This window comes from Dendronephthya gigantea, unplaced genomic scaffold (genome assembly GCF_004324835.1).
Source record: "Dendronephthya gigantea isolate DGI-Jeju-01 unplaced genomic scaffold, DenGig_1.0 000001F, whole genome shotgun sequence".
NCBI classification, from domain to species: Eukaryota; Metazoa; Cnidaria; class Anthozoa; order Malacalcyonacea; family Nephtheidae; genus Dendronephthya; species Dendronephthya gigantea.
Genome location: NW_021163011.1, coordinates 2,634,095 through 2,658,247, shown reverse-complemented (window position 1 = coordinate 2,658,247; position 24,153 = coordinate 2,634,095). Strand labels below are relative to the sequence as shown.

Here is a 24,153-nt window from a genome sequence, read left to right as displayed (position 1 = left end):
TTCAGGGGATTAATACATTTCAGGGAATTAATACACATCGTCAATAGAGAACGCGGACAAGTTATATAACTTTGTCTTTGTACAAATGCATTGCTTTATTTTGAACATAGCCATTTTGCGATTGCATGTATAGAAATTCGGAATTTGCTTGTGAACATTAAAACGTAATTATCAATTTCCAATCCCAATCAGTTCTGCCACTGCTGAGCGCTCATTCTAAGCACTTAAGAGAGTGAAAACTCGAATTCGGTCAACTATGTTTCAAGGACGGTTGGAAGCATATTTGTAGCTCATCGGCCACGTTTTTTGCAAACCTTCTCTAGTATGCTGCGTTACAAAAGTGTGCCCTTTCACGAACATCTGCTCCCCCCCCCCTTCGCCCTCGCATCCCTGGAGAAGCACGTGATTACTGATTAATGTTGCATTTTGATAGACACAGAGCAGAAGTGAGTAAGATCATTTCGCAGCTCACACAAGCTAAGCTAGCGACACCGGTAGCTGTAACATGTCGGATAAGGGAGAGCCTAAGTTTGTAATGCCCAAGGATGCAAAACCAGCTGAGGTTAGACAAGTATACGACGATTTTGCTGCAACATATGATGAGGTTTGTTTGCACGTATTTTTATTTTGAGATTTTGATTGAAATTAATATAACCTCAGGCTCCTATATTCTTGAAAGTTAAAAGTCGACTGGCGTAAGGACGTTTATCTCATGGGACGATAATGCATATATTAACCCAACATCGACGCATCGCTACAATTCAGTACGAGATTGACTGCTAGTAATACAATACTCAATATCCATGGTAGACTTGCTACAAGTCGACTCTTCAAACCCATTCGCTACGCTCGGTCGCTCAAGCTCGCGCGTGTGGGTTTAAAGACTAAAGAGTCGACTTGTAGCAAATCTATATCTATGGCTATGCTATACTCCCACGTGTTAATCCACATATAAAGCCCTATAATAAAAAAAGGCTATATAAATTCCAGTCGTTCCACGGGCGAAGCTTTCAAGTGAAATGCGAAATATTTCGCCTGCTTCTTTTGAATTGTGAGCAATCATGCCAATCAAACAGAACTAATTGTGTTCGAAATTCAAATCAAGTGTTCGAAATTCAAAAGAAACATGCAAAATATTAATAAAAAGCGCCCTAACGTACAGGGTGTAAGGCTCTAAGGTACAAGGTGTGCCAAAGTCCCCCAAAACTATTGAAATAATCTATTGTTTTAAATTGAAATTTAAATAACTTGTTTTCGAATTTATGTCCCTGGGGATTAACCCAACTTGTAAAATGCTAAACAGACCTACAAAAATTTAAAACTTGCTAGAGAAGGATGTTGAAGGTCATGCATGTCAGGTGGTCAGGTGGTGCTTGAGCTGTAAGTTAAAATATCGTTATCCATATCTGTATTAAGTGTAATTATTGGTAATAAAAATCATTTGTGGGTACAAAAAAACTTTACGAGTATCATGCATGATAATAAATGTTCATGTCAAACATTTATACACTTACAAGTGGGTCCCAACATGGCCAACAGTGTTCTCAGGCATTCAAACTCTAACTATTAAATTGTAATGGGTTAAATTGTTATGGGTGATTTCACTGGTTTACTTGGTGCATGTCACAGTTACTGCTGAATTATGCTGACAAGCAGTAGCGTAGCCAGCCTGTCGATTTGTCCCGCTATGCTAATATTTTAATGTTCACTGACTGTGAAAACAATAAATTTCTAAAGACATGAATAATTATAATGACTCGAAATTTACATAGCGGGACAAAATCGTCAGGCTGGCTACGCCACTGCTGACAAGGCAGCAAAACCTATAGGTGGGGGCAGGCTGACAGAGTGACTCAGGACAAAGCTCATGCAAAGCATTCTGTGTGGGATTCTGCAGCATTGTTGGTGGACACTTTGGTTGAGCAAAATCACTAATACACTTCTGCATTCACTTCTTTTCAGAATTTATTTTTTCAGGGAAGGCCCCAAATTTTTTCCAGAGGGAAGCAGGCTCTCCAGCCCCCACTGTACTGACCCTAGCTAAGACTCTGAGGTACTGTCAGATCATGTTGAAGAAACATGGCAAGCAGTCTTTAAAGTTGATTTGTACCAGTTTCATCATTTGTCATCATATCATACGCATGATTGTTATTTGTTAATGACAAAAAATTATTTTATATAAGGCAACTTAGTTATGGATACAGCTATAGGAATATAGGATGTTCCACATTCAGCTGTATGAGAAAACCGTAAAAGTCAACCTGGCATTGGTGTCACAGGGAAAGTTGGTTAGATGATTACCCTTGAACAAAAGTGAATGTTCAGTTTAATTGTTTGGGACACTAATAAAAAGTAAAAATTAATTCTAAAAATAAAAATAATAATTAATTAATTGCAAGCACAAGGATGAACTTCAGAAACCTGGTTTGGTTTACATTGGAGAGACCGGTAGAAATCTTTCAATACGTCTAAAAGAACATAAGACGAACTGCGACAAAGGTAAACTGGATAAGTCTGCTGTAGCTCACTATGCCTGGACTTATGATCATCGCATTAAATGGAAAGATGCAAGCATTTTAGCGAATAAGTATACCGTCTCTCGTAAAACGAGAGAATCTATTGAAATCTATAAACATCAAACTATCGCGTCCATCTATTTGCTTGATACATTTCACAGATTTTTTATTCATTCAACTACTGTAATCTCTTCACTAGGATATTGACCCTACGTCAACGTACCCCGCGTTACTTAGCATCGTTGATACGTTCATGGAGGTACTTGGCAGTAGTGATAAAAACATACGAATTATTGACCTGGGAGCTGGTACTGGTTATGCTGCCGTCGAGCTGAAGAAACATGGTTTCACCAATATCGATGGCCTAGATTTGTGCGAAGAAATGCTGAAGAAAGCTAAAGAGAAAGACGCTTATCGTAAATATATCTGTGAAGCTGTGACAGAGAAACGACTGGACATACCTACAGGAGCCTATGATGTTGCTTTAAGTGTTGGAGCTGTGACCTCTGGTTATATTAAGGCGAGTGCATTTGACGAAATTCTGCGTTTAACAAAGCCAGGTTAGTTTACATGGCAAACTTTATTGGATTTTGGTCTACCTCAGTTATCACTTCTGAATCCACTAGAAAGGAGAGATGGGAATTTTGCACGACTTTTCAGGATCATTTCTTTCGGAAGTTAACAGGACTTATAGGTAGAGTCGCCAGAGTTACTCGACTATTTCAAGTAATTGACATGACTGTGGACTTGTGTGTCACTCCGTCATTTCCCCAGGACTTCGATACGCAAGGAAGGCATTGTAAGCCGCTCTCCTAGCTACTTCAACTTTGTTGAAGTAGAATATAATTGTTTTCAAATGGATTGTAGATACTCGACATGACAAAGAAACTTATGCAACATTTCGCTTGTAAAGTCGTTTCTCCATCACGAACAGGTTATTTGATAAAAGAAAAGCTGAACGAAATGAGTGAAATTTGATTGGTTGGGAGCCATGCTGACCCTGTTGCATGCATGTATCATCGCCTTTCGACTGCCGAGTACACAAGGAATTACAAGCGCGTTTCTTTCTCTTTTTCGTACAAGCGATTACAATAATTTTAATGATTTGATTTAGGCGGGTTTATTATCTTCACCATACGTATGGATGCCATGGACGACGACGAGTTTGGCTATACAGCAAAATTCCAACAATTTATCAACGAAGGGAAGTGGCAGCAAGTGAAAAAATATCTGGCGGATTACGTAGTTGGATATAAGCAATATAAAGAGGACACAAGCTTTGATTCGACGAAATGTTACGTTGTAGTATACAAAGTATTAAAGAATGAATAAATATTAAATATAATGTACCTCCTAAGTATTTTTGAATTATTCTTGGTACCGTATCTTGGTACTTTGTACTTGATCGAACTCATTGACCCTTGGCTGTAACCGGAACTTTGGCTCGCCCGCCTCTTAGAAAGAGAGAACACGATAAAACGAGGTTTTAACAATTCTCGACTGTCGCTTACAATTTGCTGCATGGACTATGGTATACATTTCTCAGTACATTTATGTAGTTCTCGTCTAACGCTTACACTTCTCGATATCCCTTTCTTCAATTTGGCTTGCCATAATTTACCTCACGAAAATTCACGAGAATTTTAATTCACTTGATTACATGACGTCATGATAAGATGCCTAATTAACTTTCATTTCTCGCGCTAGAGGAAAGTTACAAACTATTTGTGGATAGAAAAGCGATTACTAAAGTTGAAAAAATCTTTGTTATTATGGGTCACCTTAAGAACATTCAGCATTTTTAGGGTATTACTTATACAAGAATTACTTTAAATCGAAAGAGGTAAGCATTCGCCTAATCAATTGTCAAAACAAATTTATTTCTCTGTTAAACATGAAATAACAGAACATTCTTCTCCTAAAAGAACACTGATGACGCAGAGTGTTCAACAAACACTGAGTCAAATTCGCCCCAGGCAGAGAATGTGAACGAGTCACTAGTCCAAATTTCTGCTGGAAAGAAAGTCAACGGCAACGAAGCTGGAGCCAGCAACACCAGTTCGAAGCAATCTGGATCAAGGGCGAACGGCAAAAAAACATCGAAAAAATCTAAAACAGGCTATATGGGACTCCGCAAAGGATTCTTGCTGAAATAAATTAGGTAATTAAACAGCATCAGCGCACGTTCAAGTTTTAAAAGCAGGTGTCAGACCTAACAACACTGGTTTCTTTACAGATTACCGAGTAAACAGCAGAACGTGCAACGACGCCTGGACCAAGAAAACCTGACTTTTAATTGTCGATAATTATGATCGATTAATCGATGTACAGATCGCAAGATACAAGTCGCAGATCGATGGACACAGCGGCTTTGGCTCGAAAATAACATTACGGAAATTAGTGGATCCTTAGCGCCCCTCGTCGGCATTGAAAACACCATGTGATGCGTTCAAAATGTACCATGTGATTAAAACTTTTCGGTCAAGGAGTGGGCTCAGAACGCTCGCTTGCTGCTCTATATATTCATTGGTGTTTTGCAATATATATAGATATAAAATCCAAAAGCCGAAAAGTTCATATCCAATGGGGAAGGCCAAGGACAAGTGCATGCCAATTCTCAAGACATATTGCCAAGCACTATGATCATGATGGAGATCATGCAATCTCAGTTGTGTCAAGCTGCTGTAGAAATACGAAGTGAAAGCAGAGAGCTTCTTCCTAGCAGCAGCAGCAATGAAATGCGATAAGTGGCAAGCCCATCAATCAAATCAATAAATGCGAACCAGAGCCCAGAACTGATTAAGTATCCTGACGATGCTACCATAGAAAATGCAATTACAACATTATGCTGATTGTGAAATGGTTGGTAAAATTGATCGCCTCAAGAGGGTAAAATGCAAGGAAAAGAAGATGAAATATTTGAAAGGATAAACGAGCTTTGGGAACTTGTTGGGCATAAATTGGCACTGCCAAATGCTGATTTGTTATTGCATTCAATCAGAAAGTTAATTTAATAGTGTAGAATTTTTAAAAGAGAATATAAAATGATTATACGAAAGACAGGTTAGAAAATCAGGTGCTACAGCAATCACAAAGTAATCTTTAGTGAGCTAATGTTGATTAATCCACGCGTTTTATAGTAGTCACAGTACTTAGTGCATTGTATTGAAATAAAAAGCAATTACTAAACAAAATAGGGAATAAAATAAAGTGAAGAAAATAAATGAATGATATGTTTTAAAGGATGTTTTAAAAACATGTAGACGGTTGAGGTAAAGCATATAAATAACAATTAAACAAGAGTGCAACTTACAAACAAAAGGAATCACCATAAAATTGTTAGAGGCTATATTCGTTTCTTTAGCCTCATAAAAGCAAAAGCACTAGCCATTTCTAATGACTAAACAAAATATATGGCTCTGGATAAAGTAGGAAGTATGCTGCAGGAATGTGATTCGTTGTGTTTTGTTCAACGCGGACGTTTCTCTGCTTGGCAGAAAAACAAAAATTTTTTAGAAACATTTCACGTTTTCCAAATAAGATTCGTGATGCGTTAACATTGTTCTCGTTTATTCCTGTTTCTGACGTCATCCTTGACGCAAATGAAATTCTTCGCGCTGGAAAACTATCATAATTCACGCATGCAAACAGACGAACGTCGCCAAAAAACTTTAATAGCAATGCCGCTACAGAAATTTATGAGAGCTCTCCTTGCTCTATATAACATCTCCTAGCGGCGGCCCATTGGGTGACTTGCCCAGAAAGTTCTAATGCCATTTCTTTGTCGTCTTTAGGCGCGTCTTTCGACACAATGATACAATTCAATAAATGCACCAACATACCAGCGCTTTCAATTACATTTGGAAATGGCAATTTCTACAATAGAAATTACAGAATTAAAAGAAAAGCCGGATGGACAATGGAACTTACTCGTCTCGATGTTTGCCAGTATTAGTATGCAAAGCCCCTACGGTTACTTGACGTGTCATGTTTCTATCTTTCTTAAACGAATAGACAACTTGCATGCTGGCTAATTTTTAATCTTAGCCAAAGAACACCTCTCACATTTTGAAAGGGTCCCGTTATGCAGCATGAAAAACACGTGATGTGTTCAAATGTACCACGTGACTGAAAATTTTTGGTCAGGAGCAGGCGTATTCTAATTTGTTTTCCATAATTTTCTTTATACCATCCGTTTTGACAGAGGCTTGTAGGTCGGAGCATCAAAAGGTTGGTAAATTTTAGGCGGTTACCACAACATTTGGTAGTTTTTGACTGAGGAGTTGATCGAAGACGTTCCAAATTTTATAATGAATAATATATCAATTGTAAAGTACATTTAACAAAACTAGAAATAAATACATTAAAGAACAAAGCTCTTGCTTACCGATAAAAAATTTACGACTCCAGTTTTTTCTCTACCGTGTTCAAGGTGTTCACCTTCTCCAAAGAGGTTTGTTTCAAAATGTTCGTTATTTTTTTGGAATTGAGAGTAAATGTCTGACAAAAGAACCGTAGAACAAGCCGAGGCAATTTGATAAATCTCCTTGAACATGTTCTTTATCACAACATTTTCAGGAGTTTTCAAGTCGATTGTTTCTTTTTCGGGATCCTCAATTTTACTTGAACCAAAATCCACTTTAGGCATAGTACCAACACCAGAACTCGCAAGAAAACATTCACTCGACTGCCCAACATTTTCGGGATTCTGCTTCTTACCGGAATAAACACCGTTTGTATCAACGAGCCCGGTTTTAGGTTCCATTGTTTGATTTGCCGATGGTTCTTCAACTGAATCTTTGCTAAAGCAGTTTTGTTGCGACTCGTGACAATTCAAAATGTCAGCCAACATGGCTCGATAGTAGAAAGCCATCACATTGAAAAACGACTGATCGATCACACGTGATCTATTCTCCGCGGCTGCACCCGACAAACATTTTATCATGTGCCACGACTCAAGTGCAAAAGGGAACAGGAGCGTAACAAGATGACAAAGAAGCCTTGGCTGCCTAGAGTGGTGACAGTGAGTGATAACATTAAGAAAATGTTGCATACAAACATCAGGTTTGGAGAGAAACGCAGCAACCAAGCCAAGGCAAATGTTTTTTGAGATGATCATCAACACCTAAAAAGAGACTTAACGTAAGGCAAATCTGTATACCAGTATCGTAAATATTAATATTGCCACCGTTACCGTCTCCCTAACACAAATGTAAAACTGCACTACATATACGGTATACAAGAATTCTCACGGTTAAAGGGTAACATCTTTACTTATGGTGCACCTTTCTTGAACTGGCTTGATTGTAAGATAGAAGTTATGTACGTATGTGCCTATGAATTACCCTGCCATTACTATATTACCATTATTATATATTTATGTAACCTACATTTCCAATATCTTCTTTATCTGAGTAATTCTGATTGCTTCCAAGTGTTGAAATCTGCACATAGAAGCCAGGTAGCCGTGTTTCGTGTAACTGAAGACCGCAATCTGACCACCAACACTCCAGAATTGTACCCACAGAAAATGGATCACTGGATGTTGTGGATTTCCAATGCGACGTGAAATCCACCGATCTTCTTTCCACTCGGGCTGCAGAGACAAAATAAAAAAACCCATGTATTCCTAAAGTAGCAAAATGCAAGTAATTTAACAATTATATTATACCTTTAAATTTCAATACCGATTCCGGGAGATTTAATGACTCATCGTGATCACAGCATGGTGTGTCTTGAATTTCTGGAAAAGCCTCGATAGTAAAAACTCCAGATTTCATCAAACTGGTTAGAATTGTCTTATGTACGAACATCAGCATAAGGAATGGCTAAAAAAAGAAGCAATGATGCATGGACCGCCCTGAGTGGAAGTGCATCACACAAGTTGAAAAATGCTATACGATATATACCGATATTACTATAGATTCTCGCGAGTAGAATCACAAGCAAGGACAGATTAGGTGACCGTTTCGGTACATGGGAACCTATATAGACCTCGAGGAAAGTAGTATTTTTTATTCTTCCTCGCTCCTGAAGATATCCCATTGTTACTCCCGTTGATTCTGGAATCTGGATTTTACGAGCGCCTACTCATTTAAATATTATTATTGAGAAGCATATATCGATCGAGTTGAAAATAATTTGAACCTGCATATCAGGATAATCATGAACCATCCCCAACGCAGCATTCCATTTCGCCTTTTTCGTAGCCATTAATGCACACTGGAGTATTAACGATTGAGATAGGTCTAACTTCTTGGTCATTTTAGCAATCTAAAAATTGGAAACAGGGGCTTTAAATGACGTAGTCTCCCGTGTTTCACACTTTTACGATGTTTTTAATGGAAAAAAGGGGGTGAAAACACACAAATTTCAAGAATAAAAATGAATTATAATCAGTACAAAATTGAACTCTGATACAAAATTTACAAATTCTCTCTACATTAGAGCTATAATAACGTGAAGCCGATGACATTTTTACATGTACTATAGCATTAATTATGTTTTGTTAAGGGCTTTCGCAACTTATTTGCATAATACGTACGATTGTCCTCAATAAGGGGATAGTAATCGTATGCAAAAGAGAGAACAAAAAACGTTTGAAAAGAATGCCTATAATATATCCCATCCCCCCCCCTCACTCGTGGTTGTCATCTTGAAGGACACTTGCTTGGATTATGGAGCCCATGGTTTAGTTTACCAATAAACGTATGAATTTCAACTAAAAACGTGGTATTATAAGTACCTGTGCAGCGCTATGTAAAGCAACTTCATCACCACGTCTCGTTAGAACACGAATGGCGTCATCATGCAGATCACATGCTAAATAACTAAAGGAATATAGTCGATTTTAAGCCAATTTTCGATACAATTGCGTAAGTTCGTTACGACGCTTTGACTTCTCTAAAGGTAAAAGCTAAAAAGTACAATATGACCAAAAAACAAGTAACTTACAAAAAACAACTTATAGAAACAACTTAGCTATAAAAAACTAACTTGCAAGTGAAATGAATGCAATGATTCTAATCGAGTCAATTTTTATACTCTTACCATTTTGAAGCTTGTTCTAATGTGTGCTCACTCTCCAGCTTTCTACCCCAAGATGAATAAAGATCAAGTAATAATGGATCTGATGGTAAAAGCCGTACTTTCGCTAAAGCAATAGCTTCCCTGTGAAAACAAATTCACTTCTGAATTTCGCCATATATATGAGCTGAGGATGTGCTCAGGGTCTAACTCTACGCGAGCTTTCAACTGGCAAAGCAGCAATTTCTAATGGCATTTAGGTGGTTGGACTAGTGCTAATAAGTAGTGTACATATATAGAGCCGGGAAGATTTCCGCTGAATGTATAAGACGAATGCATATTAGTTCACAACAATATTGCATATAAACTGCTTTTCAACATATAGAATTTGGTTTCTGTTCGTTAGGGCTCCAAAAATATCCTTCGCTATTAGGCTAAACATATTTGATATCTAAAGCTTTTAAATGTCGTCTTTTTCATACCTGTACATCCCTGCTGTTTTAAACATGTAGATAGCCTCGTATACTTTGTGACACGAAAGATAGTACAAAGCAGCTCTATGGAAGTTGCCTTGACTCACAAGTTGCTCAGCAAATGCTTCCGTAACAGCCAAACGAGCCTGTTCGCCAGCTAGAAAGACACATAATTATATTCTATAACAAGCCTTAAGCAACACTTTCAACAGCCCTGTTGAGTTCAGTTAAAGAACAATGTTTATCGGGAAACATCGTTGAAAATTTCCCCTGAATGCAATGCTGCTGGAAATCGTGTAAACGAAGTAAATTATTATTATCATTATTATTATTTAAAAGTATATAGACACGGTAGCTTTTCACTTACGTGATTTTCAATGGACCGTGTGTTTAAAAGTATCTAGTAATAACTAATACAATACATTAACAGATTAATAGAACTATTAGGTGAATTAAGGAAACTATATATAAGGACTGGAGCTCAGTCGCTTGAAGGATGTAGGAAGGTAAATTGATTCCAGTATGTTATTCCAGTTAACTGTCATGTGTATCATTTTGTCAGCATGTTTGATGCAGGTGCTTACCTAAATGGCTGATTGCAACTAGCCAATCAGAAAGCTGCCTTTTCTCAACTGCAAGCTCAAGCGCTTTCCCAATATTTCCTTTCCAGACTTCCAGTTGCAGCTGGTAATCTACGTGTCCACTTTCTGCATGTTGAATACCTGGAGTGGGGTGTAAATATTACATTCAATATCAATTTCAACACCCCTGCCCCTCAACTCTCCTTGTCAGGTTCTAACAAGTCTCACCTTCTTCGGAAAGCATATCAAATGCAGATTTTCGGCCAGCAAAAAATCCGAGATTAACATTTTCACGAGAGATGTGCATAGTGTCAGAGTGACCTATATTCAAAAAAGATATTGTGACTAAATATACTCGCTTTCTGATTATTGAGAGGTTAAAAGTAAATTGAGTGAGCTTCTTAACTGAAAACAAACCTTCTAAGTTGTCATTTTAATAAGAGAGAAGGTCGAGTTTATGATTTACAATATCATGCTCCAGTGAACTGCTCACTGGAATACATTATTAAATTCTAAACTACTAACTAATAATCATCAAATGATTTAATATTTTAGACAGTTGTTATACGACCTTATCTGGTATACTATGAACTACTTTGCAAATCTGCAGTAGATCAACCATGCAGAAAAATGGAACGCACCAACCACACCTGGTTACTAACCTTTCGCGTTTGCTAAGAATTCCGCGATATCGACACATTCCTGACAGGTAACACTTCTGGGTTTATTGTCAGCAGAGGCAGATAAGGGAAACATGGACTTTCCTCTTTTCTTCTTTTTCTTTGTGTCAGCAGATGCTCCTTTAAGATTGTGTTAAATTGTGAATTAACTTAATTAATCATATTTTTTAAAGTATATAAAGCTTTTTAGCCTATATATAAAACAAAGATGTGATACAGTACATTATGTAAACCATGCTCTCCCCCGTGTTCGTGAGAGCTGTTACTGCAGCTTTTCCCTGTCCTGGTATACGCAGTGCTTGCAAGAATTTTATAAACTTACCCTTCGTACCAAACGGTTTTTCTTCTCCAACATCGCCTTTATTACCTTCATTTTCTTCTGGTGCTAAATTTTCAAGCTGCAAACTTCTTCCTTCGAGAAGATTAATGTCGCACTCAGGTTTTACTGCATGTTGGGCATCGAACTCATCCACTTCGCTTTTAACGGGCTCCTTTTCATCAAGTTCTATCTTGTCTTCCCCCAGAGATTGCTTCTCCTCTAGTGAATATGCCGTTGACACAACAGGATTTGCCTTTTGACTGTCAGTCTTATTCTTTTTCTTCTTGTTCTTTGATTTGGAATGTTTCTTTGCTACACACAGATTGTCAGAAAAATATCACAGAGCGAATATACATTTTCAAAGTATGATTCCACGTGAAAAGTTCCAAATTTCGTATAGCATGACAAAAATACACATAAAGATCGCAGATCGTCAAGGTTTTTTAGTTGCATAATGACGTGAAGGAGGACGTGACCCCCTGAATGTACTACAAAGATACAAAGAACTTATGTGATTTCACGGGCTTTACGGGCTTTTAGCCTTGTATTAATCCATACCTTGAACTTCTGGCGGTTCTTTGAAGACTTGCTGTGATATTTTCCAAGAACGAACCGTGAAATCTTCACCACCACTGAACAATATATCTGGATCCATTAAACTCCAAGCTACTGTCATGACGCGTCCGTTGTGGCCTCTGTAATTAGATAATGGTTCTGCTCTCTCGACGTCCCATACCTAAAAATAAAAACCAGCTTGTAATCAACCTCGTATATCGAAAGTACTCGGTACTGCCGAGGGCCTCCGTGACTGCGTGCCAAATAAATAAGCTGGCCTCGGCACGAAGTTGTTTACATAGTAATAGATACATGAGGAATCAACTGGATCAAAAATTTCGATCATGTGAACGGATACATAGAACTATATAGTTAGGGATGGTTGTATAAAAACCATCACTACATTTTTATAAATAGTTAAATTGCAGCAGTGGTGTACGGGACACGATAATTGGGGGGCACATATTCATATATTCATGTTGCGCAAGATTAATTTATTTTCAAATCCATTGTCTTTACAGGTCTGTTAACATGAATACATGAATATGTGCCCCCCCCCCAATTATCGTTTCCCATACGCCACTGAATTGCAGTTAAGTTACAAGAAGTAAATTCTGGCACAAACTACAGTCAAACGTTAACTGACTTTGAAACAAAATATTAATCATCATAACATTTCAAAAATAATTTACCTGTACTGTTCCATCGTACGAAGAGGAAGCGAGTTTTAAAGACGAATGCGGACTCCATACCACATCAGTCACACGACCACAGTGTCCCATCAAACAGCGGTAGCTGCATGTAATAACTTTCGGTTCATCACCAAGTTCTATATACGTATATGGTAATACACATAAATTAGTCCTTCGCATAATCAAGCATGCGTTCTAGAGGGCCGCTCCATTTACGTTTCTGGATTGTTCAGCATTTTACTGCGCCAGAAGTGTTACGGACATGCACAAACTGTTCTGGAACTGTGTCCAGTCTATTATATATGCGGCCAACCTCAGATGACCAGAACATACCCGAAAGATAGATAGATAAATGTCTACGAATGATGATATAAAGTCTTGAAATAAGGCCAACGCATCATCGCGGTTAAGCACATTATCAGTGTTATCAGCACTTCCAATTTCCAAACACGTGAAAATTGGACGTCTCACAGGTTCTGTTCTAGCTGCCCCTACTTAAAAGTAGGAGTTATCAGAACAGTTCCAAACATTCATGCGACAGTGTTCTGTTCCGTTCCATTACTGCTCCAGAAATCGGATGTACGCTGCACAATAAATGAAGCAGTTCTTAGGAGTTGTGGATCCAGCGTTAAAAGAATTTTCCACTAGGGAGAATTTTTCGACCAAATGAAAATTTTCGCTTGATTTTCTTTTCAATTGTGTGTGAGAGTTCACAAAGATATTTTCTGCCATTTCTACGAAATTCCGCCCAGTAATGATGAGACATGAATCGATGCCTTGTTACCTTTGGGTTCCCTGTATAGCACCTAACTCGAAAACAAGACTAGTTACGTCTTCATTTAATTTACCTGTGCTTGGTTGGACTCAAACTACTGATAAAAATTCCGAATGAACGAAGGAATTCCAAAAGCCTAATCATAAAAATTTAATTTCAATTTTCGTCCACCCGTTCGTGATACGTTAGGAGGACACTAAATCCCAGGCAATTTACGCTTTCAATTTACGCTTTCAAGGATCGTACATATTAAATATCGTTTGCTTTCGCCAGCCCTAAACACGAAGCTTCTACACCCTTTTCCGTAAACTTACCATCAGTAATACGTTTCAAATCATGAATATGGACTTCAAAACCATTTGATCCGGAAGCAAGGAACACCGCGCTGGGGTCTAATAGATAAAATAAATTGCTATGAAAAAAATATTTACACGCCATTTGCTGACAGTAGTTCTTTTCACAAACTTCCCTTGCTTTTTTTAACACATGGCAACATAAAATTAAATACTTTAATAGGGAAATGAATGGTCAAAAAATAATGGGTGATTCCAAGTTTTCAGATGGTTGTACAAATCTTCGAATAACTGTCCACGGAGATTACTGTTTAAAATCAGCACAAAATCCCCGAAGCTTTCTCTCAAAATATACGTATATACGGTATAGTAGCTACAATATTTCCACGAAAAATAATCACACTTATACTTTCAAGAGTGGAGATAATAAGCGGTAGATGCAGCTCCCTTGCATCCCCAGTAATCCAGCAAAGAAGGCAATTATTATAAACCATGCAATAATGCAAAAATTACGACTCTACCGTCGTGATAACGAGTTTGACACCATGCCAAGCAGGTTATGCTCTTGTTATGAATGTTGACCGTTGATAACAACTTCAAGTCCGGAAAACGATAAAACTTTATGGATCTATATAGAAGAATATTAGGTTCATAAATGACACTCTGGAAACTAAGTTTTTGGATTCACGTAATTGGAAGTCACACAGCGGTGGAATAAAAAAATATATACACAGCGGTAGAATAAGAAATATATACACAGGGGTGGAATAAGAAATATATACACAGCGGCGGAATAAGAAATATACAAAGCAAAACTAGGCGGTGAAGTCTATCCCTATTTAAATGCCGTTCACTGTGATACGAATAATGGTGAAATGCATTTTACATTGAAATCTGTACTCGCGTGAATGATGTTCAGAATGTTGTTGGTAAACATGGCAGTTATTTGTGAAAAAGGGAAGGGTGCAGGGGAAATAAGATCTCTTAATAAATGAGAATATAACATACCCGTCATCGTTACCGACTACCATCAGGCTTCTGTCGTGTTTGCAAGACACTTCGGAATGTGCTTCAAGATTATGCTAAATTATGAAAATACAAAAACGCACCTGTTTTTCTGTTCCGCATTTTTACTTTTTCCAAAACATTGCATGATTTACAACAATTCATGGGCAAGTTTAGCTATGGAATGGGCGAGAATTGATTACTCAATGCAATCAACCTACTACTTTTTCTTTTTCGTTATACTCCGGATTTTTTTGTTATACTCACGAATGCACTGAATGTGAGTTCTTTTAGGCAATAAAGAAGAGTAAAGGTTTTATTTCCAAAATTTGCCTACGGCTTACGATATCTATATCCGATGACTTATGTGAGTTGTACTGAACCAAGTGTAGCACAGTATGTTGTGGGAGCAGCGTAGGAGCGAACTTAAATATTTCGCATCAAATGTGATATACAGTAATAACTGCCTAAAATAGACAAAAACACTTTTCGAATTTTCGACCTAAGGGTCTTCGTCAGGAGAGTTCAGCAGAGAGGAGCATCATATTTTGTCTATTTTAGGCAGTTAAGCCAAACTTGACGTATAGGTGCATGCATTTAGTTTAAAAAAAAACGAAACAAAAACGTTTATCACAACTTTTGAAATCTACTGTACTTTGATATTTTTTGAATTGAAATTGTGTTAGTTTAAAATATTAGAATATTTCTATATAAGGAAGTACATATATATACCTGGATTTTATTTGTTGTTTTGATAAGTTTATCAACATTCTTAGCTTCATCATGAAGATGATCAGGTTTATGTTCATAAATTGTCCCTTCTCCACCACAGCTGTACAAATGCCAAATTTTATCATCTTCGCCATCTAAAACATGAAAATAATCTTTATACGGTATATCCTGTTTTTGAGGTAAAAACGCCCCTCCCGATCGGATCCGAACGTTTTAAAAAGTAATACATCTCAATGTGCTTGAACTTGATATGAGTGGATTAATAGTTGGTAAAACATGAGCACGGTAGAATAGTTGCTGCATATTTCGTCCTAAAAACGCATTGTTTAATTATCGAACAGGCTGGTGTGACAATAGTGCACCGTGATTACCAACATGTAAACTGATTATGATAATCAAATTTAAGCCCGACAAAATACCTGAGGTGCCGGACGGAGGTCCCCACGATAAGGAATAGACCGACTTCTTATGGAACGTTCTTGAAACGTTACACCTTAAAACACAAAACAATACATTCAAAAAAACATGTGAATACCGCCCTGATTTCTACAAGTAGAAAAAATACAGCATACTTACGTTTGCGAGAGAACGTTATGTATTCCAACTTTTCCCTCCTCCGTACCAAATGCCAATAAACCTTCCTTTACTGGATGCCAAAGAACCTGACAGCAATTGATTCAAATGGTCAGAAAAAAAGATTGACTCACTACTTCTCCGAGGCCTATAGTATTCTAAGGAATTTTCAATACTGCACACATCGATGTACCAGGGCAACCAAGACCACGAGGTTCTATCATAGTCTAAAACATTATGATTTGGACTCTCCACGCCAAATCGTCGGAAAATGGCGTTCACCATCTAAAATACGTTGTCTTTTGCGGTAATATTTCGAGACTAATTATATGCTCTGGGGGTGGAAGAACTAATTTCAGCGCTCTGTCGTCCACGAGTCGATGGTTTCTATGCTTCATACAATCGTTCCTATTCATCGTTTTGAAGACGATAATTTTCAAATTCCCACACTACACACATTCACATCCAATATACTAGACCGTTGTCCGTGTCGCGAAACTGCACTGTAGTGCACTAGAGCGTTTACATTATATTGTACATGCTATTCGTGGTACCTTCATGACTTTGGTTCCAATTCCACGCCAAATATTAGTAATGCTATAAGAAGGTCGACTTGTCTCCCAAATACGGATCATGTTATCGCCGACTCCAACGGCGAAACGCGATGGATCCAATAGTGACACGTCTAAACTGTACACAAAACCTCCACACGACGGGAGACTGGTAATTACTGTCGCGTCTTTTCTGTTCCAAATGTGTATCTTTGTAGAATAATTAATAATTAATACTTTCATACGTACATACATGCCAACACACCTACGAACTTGCACACTTTCGAAGCAACTACAGTATTCAGGATATTCCGCTTGCATGCAGCAAATCCTCGCCTTTTCAAACTAAGCAAGTAATTTCCTGAGCTCGCCAGAACTTAGGGTATGTGTAATACGAAATGACCCAATTGAGTCGATACAGTAGCTATAATGTATTTCTTTTTTTATTATCACATTCGAATCAATGTTTAGTTGACTACGATAAGGTAATCGATTAGGTGAAGTCATGCAGTTAACACGTGGTAAGTTATTGGGTTGGGTGATTTTTTTCTCAACTGCAAGTCTTGGGACGAATTACATTCCTTCGAGCAAAATATGATAACAGCAAGTATTATATTTTGTACATCGTCAAAACTGTACATAATCAGCATTATATGTTCATTTCACCAGGATTTCGCTCACCTGTCTATCCATCGAAACGCTGACAATGACATCATTTGTAACACAATGACAAATGCTGAATACAATACGGCTATGTTTGCCTTCATTGAACAATTGCCATTTTTGTTTTGAGGTTTTCGACAGATTCCACGTCAGAATATCCCCGCTAAAAATGTCACATAACCGTAAATACAGAACAATTTTGAAATGGCAAAACATGTATAATTAATTCGAAAACATGTATAATTAATTCGAAAACATGTATAATCAATTGGCAATTCCAGAAACGTTTTGCGGACTGAAGTGGAAAATTTAGCCTACTCGAAATAAACAATCAAAAATGCATGCTCGTTTTGAAAAAACGAGAGACATGAACGGTACCGAGGCTAGGTATGTCAGTAAGAATTATAATAATTATGTATTACTTGAAGCCGCTGGATAGCAAACAACTTGGATCACTGCGAGGCCAGCAAAGCGTATTCCACAAGCGAGATTTCATATGATAATCATCACGAGATGCCTTTCCTTTCGATGACTTGTTAGGAACATGAACAAGAGCAATAAACTGGCCGAGTGACACGTCCCACAAACGGATTGTTTTGTCACGAGATCCTGATGCAAGGACAAAACCGCTTTCTTGCTGTTTTGATTCACCGAAAATCTCTTGAAAGGAACAAAAACACTTTGTTCACGTGCATGTAATCACGATGTGAATCACAATCTGAGTATTCCTTTATGTGAACATTCTCTAAGATGCTGTTTACGCGAGCCCGGTTACACGAGATTCAATTCTTCATTCATCATTGACTTTATTTTAATTCGGTTTCCACAAGATCAACAATTGTGGCTTGGTTTTTGATTGGAAAGCTGATTTATCCAGTAGCTATATTTTTTCTCAGATCAATGAAAATAGTACATAATTTTATACAGTGGAAGAAAACAAAATTACTCATTTTAATGTTGAAATATTTCATTGGTTTTTCAATGACTGTATACTACATATGTAGACCAAGTATTTTTGTTTGTTTTTGTTGATTCAGCCGATTAATTGTATAAAAGGGCTTCAAGTTAGTCTTATCGTGAAATACGAATGTTAGGCGAGCTTTTTTGTCTAGGCTCTAGCTGTAAACATCTCTTAATCCACGTGAGTCATACACACAATTATTATGATTACATTTTAACGGTGCTATTGTGAACTAACCAACTATTGTGAATTGACCGCGACAGAAATTAAACCAACGACCTTCAGTTTTTACTCTTCCAACTGAGCTACTAGGTTCGGTTGAATATAAAAAATCATTTTGCGTCATGTGTACATAGAATAATGATCAATATTAAACATAATTCTCATACTTACGTGGTGGTAATTCCCCCGCGGGAACTGGGGACCAGACTAGACAATGAACCTCGTCGTTGTGACCTTTCAAAAGGTTCACGACTTCCATTTTATCTTTCCGCACCAACAAAACTACAATTTGACCATTCTTATAACTAAAATTAAATACACATTTGAATTATAAGCAAATTTACGTTACCGTACTGGAATGACTAAAAACCTTTAATAAACATTTCATGCTTGCACTCCTAGCTACGTGACACACTAATGCTATCAGGAATGAACAATCAAGGGAATTTATACGGATTTTTAAAATCTTTAAAAAAACAGTTTCTGCCACTTACTTTGAATGAACAATCTCGGGAATTTATATGGATTTTTGAAATCTTTAAAAAAAACAGTGTCTGGCACCTACTGCGATTTTTTATTTCCAGATCTGAAGGACCTTAATGAAAAGATTCTTTGCTCCCGGCAGGATGTTTTTAGGTTTGAAAAAACTTTCGGGAAAGCTTGTTAAATTGACCATTGAACTCTTTCGTTAGTTTAACGAGTTTCGGGCGGGGGTATGCGAAGGGACATTTCAAGTAAACTTATGGAGATCTTGAGTAGCGTATTTTTACTAAAAAAGTGTGACTCTCAAAGACAATACTAGCGATTGTAAATGCGATCCGTTTTCCAGAGAACAACTTAGAATTGAATACAGTTTATAACTTACCCAACAGCCACCACACCTTCTTCATCTGGTGCACAGGAGATACATGTTATTTGACCAGTCAGAGGAAAATGTCCATTTACCTCATTCTGTTGATGATCCCAGCACAGAAGATGACCCTTCTCATCACCTATACATACAGTATGTATAAAACATCTATTATCACCACCTACATATTTTATCAAATGGGTATGTGAAATATATATGCCATTCAAGGAGATGATATATACTGTAAAAAAATTATTGATGTCAATGCAAAAAAATGCAATAAAAAATATAGCAAAGTCAATTAAAAAAAAGCTAATAATGCATGGCCTAACTAGGATTTTGTGAACATGGATTATAGCATACCTGAATAAATCAAACCAGATGTTTGGGACCAAGAACAAGCTGTAACACGGGCCTATAAAAAAATTATAAAGTTTTCAATAGAACAGGTCCAGTCTAACAGCATGTGAGGTTATTGAACTAAAATTGCTAGTAACAATGGGTGGAATGGCCTGCTTATGAAGAATCATTTATGGTGTTTGAGGTTCCTTCTCAAGGCTTCAGAACTACTAAAAAATAGACAATGACTGGTTGTTCTGCATCGTTTTTGTTCTAACTGGCTTCATAGTTCCGAACACAAATGGCATGGAATCCAAAAAAATTCAGGAGAATGCCAATCAAGAAAAAAGTCATTTTAAATTTTGTATATTTCTGTAGTTGATTTCTCCAAACCTAATTAACAGAGTCATCAAAGAATGACATAAAAGTAATTTTGAATGCAATTTGATATTTATTTGTACATTAATTTATTTGACCTTGTGCTTGGTTAAAAAAAAAAAAAAAAAAAAATATATATATATATATATAATATATATATATATATATAATAATATTATATATATATATATATATATATATATATATACACACCCATTTGCAAAAACGTTGGCCGTGGATAGATAGATAGATACTCAAAGTGTAATTAGAATTGCATATGATTACATTTGTATGGGATTTCAATCATATTACACAACATATGCAATTCTAATTAGATCTCAAGTATCTATCTATATGTGTATCTGCGGCCAACGTTTTTGCAAATGGGTGTATATAATATATATATATATATATATATATATATAATTATATATATATAAAAACGTTGGCCGCAGATAGATAGATAGATAGATACTTGAAGTCTAATTAGAATTGCATATGATTACATTTGCATGTGATTTCTATAATATTACACAACATATGCAATTCTAATTAGATTTTGAGTATCTATCTATATATCTATCTGCGGCTAACATTTTTGCAAATGGGTGTGTATATATATATATATATATATATATATATATATATATATATATATATATATATATATATTAGAAGTTGATTTTGGGGGCTGGGATAAAATAACAGAAAAGTTTTAATCAAATTTGTAACAGAACAATTACTATACAGAGGTAGGAATGGCTGGTATATCTGTATAGTTGTTTGTCTTACTTCGCAACTTATCTCCTAAAGAAGCCAGCATGCATCTGTGCAAGTAAAGTCACTTTACAAAAGTGAGAGTAATGAAAAGCAGTCTTTAATAGTTAGTGTCCAGGAGGTGGACATTATAACTATGCAAAATACTCACGTGGTGATTGTCATGCTTGCATATCGATTCCTTAGCATCAACATCCCAAACCACAACAGACATATCTTCCGAAGTACTGACACAACATCGTGAGTATGAAGATGTTTTACAAAATTGTACAGAGGTCACTCTATCTTTGTGACCACATAACTGTCCAAAGTATCGACAACAATTTGGTCCTGTCACGTCTAACAAAAATACTGTATTCTTGCCACCAAATGCAAATATACCGTCGACACTGATGTCAGAAATAGCACTATTATACCAGTTGGGAGAAGCAAGTATATGTCGGTCGTTCATAGCATAATTAGACATGTTTTTCTACATGATTATTTGTTTTAATAGAAAAATTGAGCTGGTATTGTAAATCTGTATTTACCACGTGTGGGATTTAAATGCGAGCCTGCGAATATTAGGATTAAACTTCATATATCGTTTGTATCTCGTTTTCCCGAACCCGCAGCCAGCGAGTAAGGAACATAATCAATCACTTTCACAAGTTGTGTACCTAGTTTTGGAGGGGGGTGGCTGGAAATGGGGGGGGGGATATATTTTGCCTGATTTTTGGTGTTGAGTATCACTATTAATTTTTACGTGCTCCTCTACTAGCGTGTCGCATTATTCAGGGTAACTTGCAATGTACCAATGTACCAGTATATCATCGTTTTTAAATTAAAATCTCTTGCACGGGCTTTGGCCTCTAGGCTTGGACAAAAAATCCAATTGTAAGTGGATCCACAGTAAAAACAATGCGTAAACCAATCCTCATGTGAATAGATAATATAATATATTAATTATATAATATATCCTCGCCAAAAGCTACGAGATTGTGGAACTGCCTAACACTTGAGTGTAATTGGCAGAACGTCTCCTAACCAATGGCATAAACAAAAGATTCCAAAACTTAGGGGAGTGATAAATGAAATGCTAAACAGTAAACAATGCCTATATCTTAGAACTGTGTTGCGTCCGGCGTGATATATCGTCTAATGCGATTTAGTGGTTCAAAATACTGCCAAGAAAAAGAGGAATACTAATATTAGAGTGCGCAAATGATGACATTGCACCGATCCTTCATTACACCGAGGTTCTCCACAACACGATATGGTACACGTAGAGACATTGGTGTTTTTCATAAAATCTTCACAAGTCTTTGTTGTATTCTTACAATCATCATCTTTTCCACAACCCTTACCAAACACACGAGTATTGTTTCTGTAAGAGTAGTTGTAACTTAAGCAGTTGGGTTTTTCCTCGTCACATAACTTCACAGTTTTGTTGCAAAATGTTGCCATGATATTTGTCCCATACTTGCAGAAGTAACACGCAAGATGAACTATAAAGTGGGAAAGAAGATTGTATAGACGACTGCAGTGAGAGAAATGAACAGAAATAGAAATTATAGTCTCCAGCAAACTTGTAGATAGTATTAATCAAGTTGATCAGCATGAAAGGCTGAAATGTAGAAGTACCGTGATTAACACATGCTCATCTTACTATATTATAAGTGTTACTTCGTAATATTTACTTACTTGGAGTCGTAGTTTCTTTTGGCGGGATGACTGTACCTCTATTAGGAATTGCTGGAAAAAAACACAGTGAGGACATGGATAACAAACAAAATCGAGAAATATAGTGACAACAGAGGTTTTACGGGTGTTAAGATCATTGTTTAATATGATAATAGCTAAATTCATATTAGAGACGGGAGCCTCCTCTAACACTGTCAGAAAACCTATCTATAAACAGGAACTAGTCTGATGTGATTTTGGTCAAAGACGACTTTCTTGTCCCGGCGAACTTTCCAGTCTAACTTTCCTGTCCAAACAGTCGAATATGTTAGATGGGAGCCCCAGTTTTCCACTCCAGGGATAGCAAGTCTATCTCATTGAGAACCAGAGGCCCTGAATGATTTAACCCTCCATACCTTTTACTACATTTAGTGCCAGCTGAAGAGAAACAGCTAAGAACAAAAACAAAATCGCATTATTGCAACGCTTCTTCATAGCAACTGATATTTTACCCTCATATAATGTATGTCGTCCAAAAACGACCTGTCTGACCGTCGCTAATTTGGTATGTTTACGTTATTGAGTCAAGGTTTAAGCTATAGGGATTTACTTCACAATCCACGCGACGATAGTAAATTGATTAATGTCTCAGCTCATTAAGGCAACAATGCATCTAAGGCATGTTGTAATCTATTTGAAAACAGCCAAAACCAAGAAATATTGGACATTTCAGGCCAGTGGTGATCATCGTTATGGCCTCTATGCATGCATTGCCGGTTTCTGGTAATCTGGTTGTTGTCGGTAAAGATTGATAGTTTGATATATTAATAACATTAGCTAGAGTATTTGAATTGTTGATAGTGCAAGAACACCGTATCTGCAACCAATTTGCTGTTTCATGTGGAGAAGAGATTTTTCAGAGTATAGTTTTTCTTCTTTTGTAATTAATTTGATTACGATCAACGATACTTTGTTCCGAATCCTCGAAATGAGTGCTTTGAGCCGCGATCTTTAGAAAAAATCAAATGTAAAGTTTTTGCGATTACGATTATTTGCAATACAATAGCAGAAAGGAATTATAATACATACTACTGTGTATCGAATAACTGTATCAAAAAACGCCAGTGACGGATTCAGAGTAAGTCAGAATAAATTACACCGAATAAATTAAATATACCTTAATAACAACGCTATTGGTTATTTATTTCTAAAGAATACTTTTACATAAAAATCAACCAATATGATTGCAAGTTAGGTAGTTGCAATATGATTAGCCAGACTTACCCTCGATGCCGCCACTGAAAAACGCAACCGCGAAATAAAATTCATAAATATTCGCTTCTTCTATTTGGAAAAAGATCTATATAAAAGTACAAAATCATGTATCTGCTCTGCAATTCTCACGAGGAGTTTTGGGCTTATCCACGAATCACGACTTTAAACCCACGATATGTCCGAATATGTTACATGTTAAGTATGTGTATACATAACTTCAGTCTCACCTTGGTTCACACTTACATAGGTCACTTG

The 24,153-nt window shown here is 36.9% G+C and overlaps 2 protein-coding genes and 1 long non-coding RNA gene across 4 annotated transcripts; 1 reads left to right on the top strand and 2 right to left on the bottom strand.

Moving 5' to 3' along the window:
- Positions 1-58: 58 nt before the first annotated feature.
- LOC114525463 (malonyl-[acyl-carrier protein] O-methyltransferase-like) lies at positions 59-3,863 on the top strand. Of its 2 annotated transcripts, none has more exons than XM_028546828.1 (3): positions 59-604; positions 2,716-3,076; positions 3,631-3,863. In XM_028546828.1, exons 1-3 carry the CDS (start codon positions 506-508, stop codon positions 3,846-3,848), a joined length of 678 nt encoding a protein of 225 aa, XP_028402629.1. In that variant the 5' UTR covers positions 59-505; the 3' UTR covers positions 3,849-3,863. The 2 variants fall into 2 exon arrangements, with proteins under 2 accessions (XP_028402629.1, XP_028402636.1); XM_028546835.1 differs by having other exon boundaries at positions 62-604; positions 2,716-3,036; positions 3,631-3,816.
- Positions 3,864-5,632: 1,769 nt separating this feature from the next.
- On the bottom strand, positions 5,633-21,491 carry LOC114526375 (gem-associated protein 5-like). The gene is made up of 27 exons (XM_028547967.1): positions 21,113-21,491; positions 19,831-19,882; positions 19,483-19,609; positions 18,789-18,922; positions 17,857-18,094; positions 17,453-17,597; positions 16,775-16,981; positions 16,224-16,309; positions 16,067-16,140; positions 15,648-15,781; positions 14,919-14,992; positions 14,432-14,538; positions 13,932-14,009; positions 12,843-12,979; positions 12,154-12,331; positions 11,599-11,907; positions 11,259-11,396; positions 10,825-10,917; positions 10,600-10,737; positions 10,025-10,172; positions 9,567-9,686; positions 9,262-9,346; positions 8,664-8,789; positions 8,188-8,344; positions 7,907-8,112; positions 6,904-7,641; positions 5,633-6,392 (listed from the first exon to the last, which is right to left on the bottom strand). Exons 1-27 carry the CDS (start codon positions 21,425-21,427, stop codon positions 6,213-6,215), a joined length of 4,524 nt encoding a protein of 1,507 aa, XP_028403768.1. The 5' UTR covers positions 21,428-21,491; the 3' UTR covers positions 5,633-6,212.
- Positions 21,492-21,877: 386 nt separating this feature from the next.
- Positions 21,878-23,428, bottom strand: LOC114529319. Its single transcript, XR_003687606.1, has 3 exons — positions 23,040-23,428; positions 22,645-22,695; positions 21,878-22,448 (listed from the first exon to the last, which is right to left on the bottom strand). It is a non-coding gene; the product is annotated as an uncharacterized LOC114529319 (long non-coding RNA).
- Between the last annotated feature and the right edge of the window lie 725 nt (positions 23,429-24,153).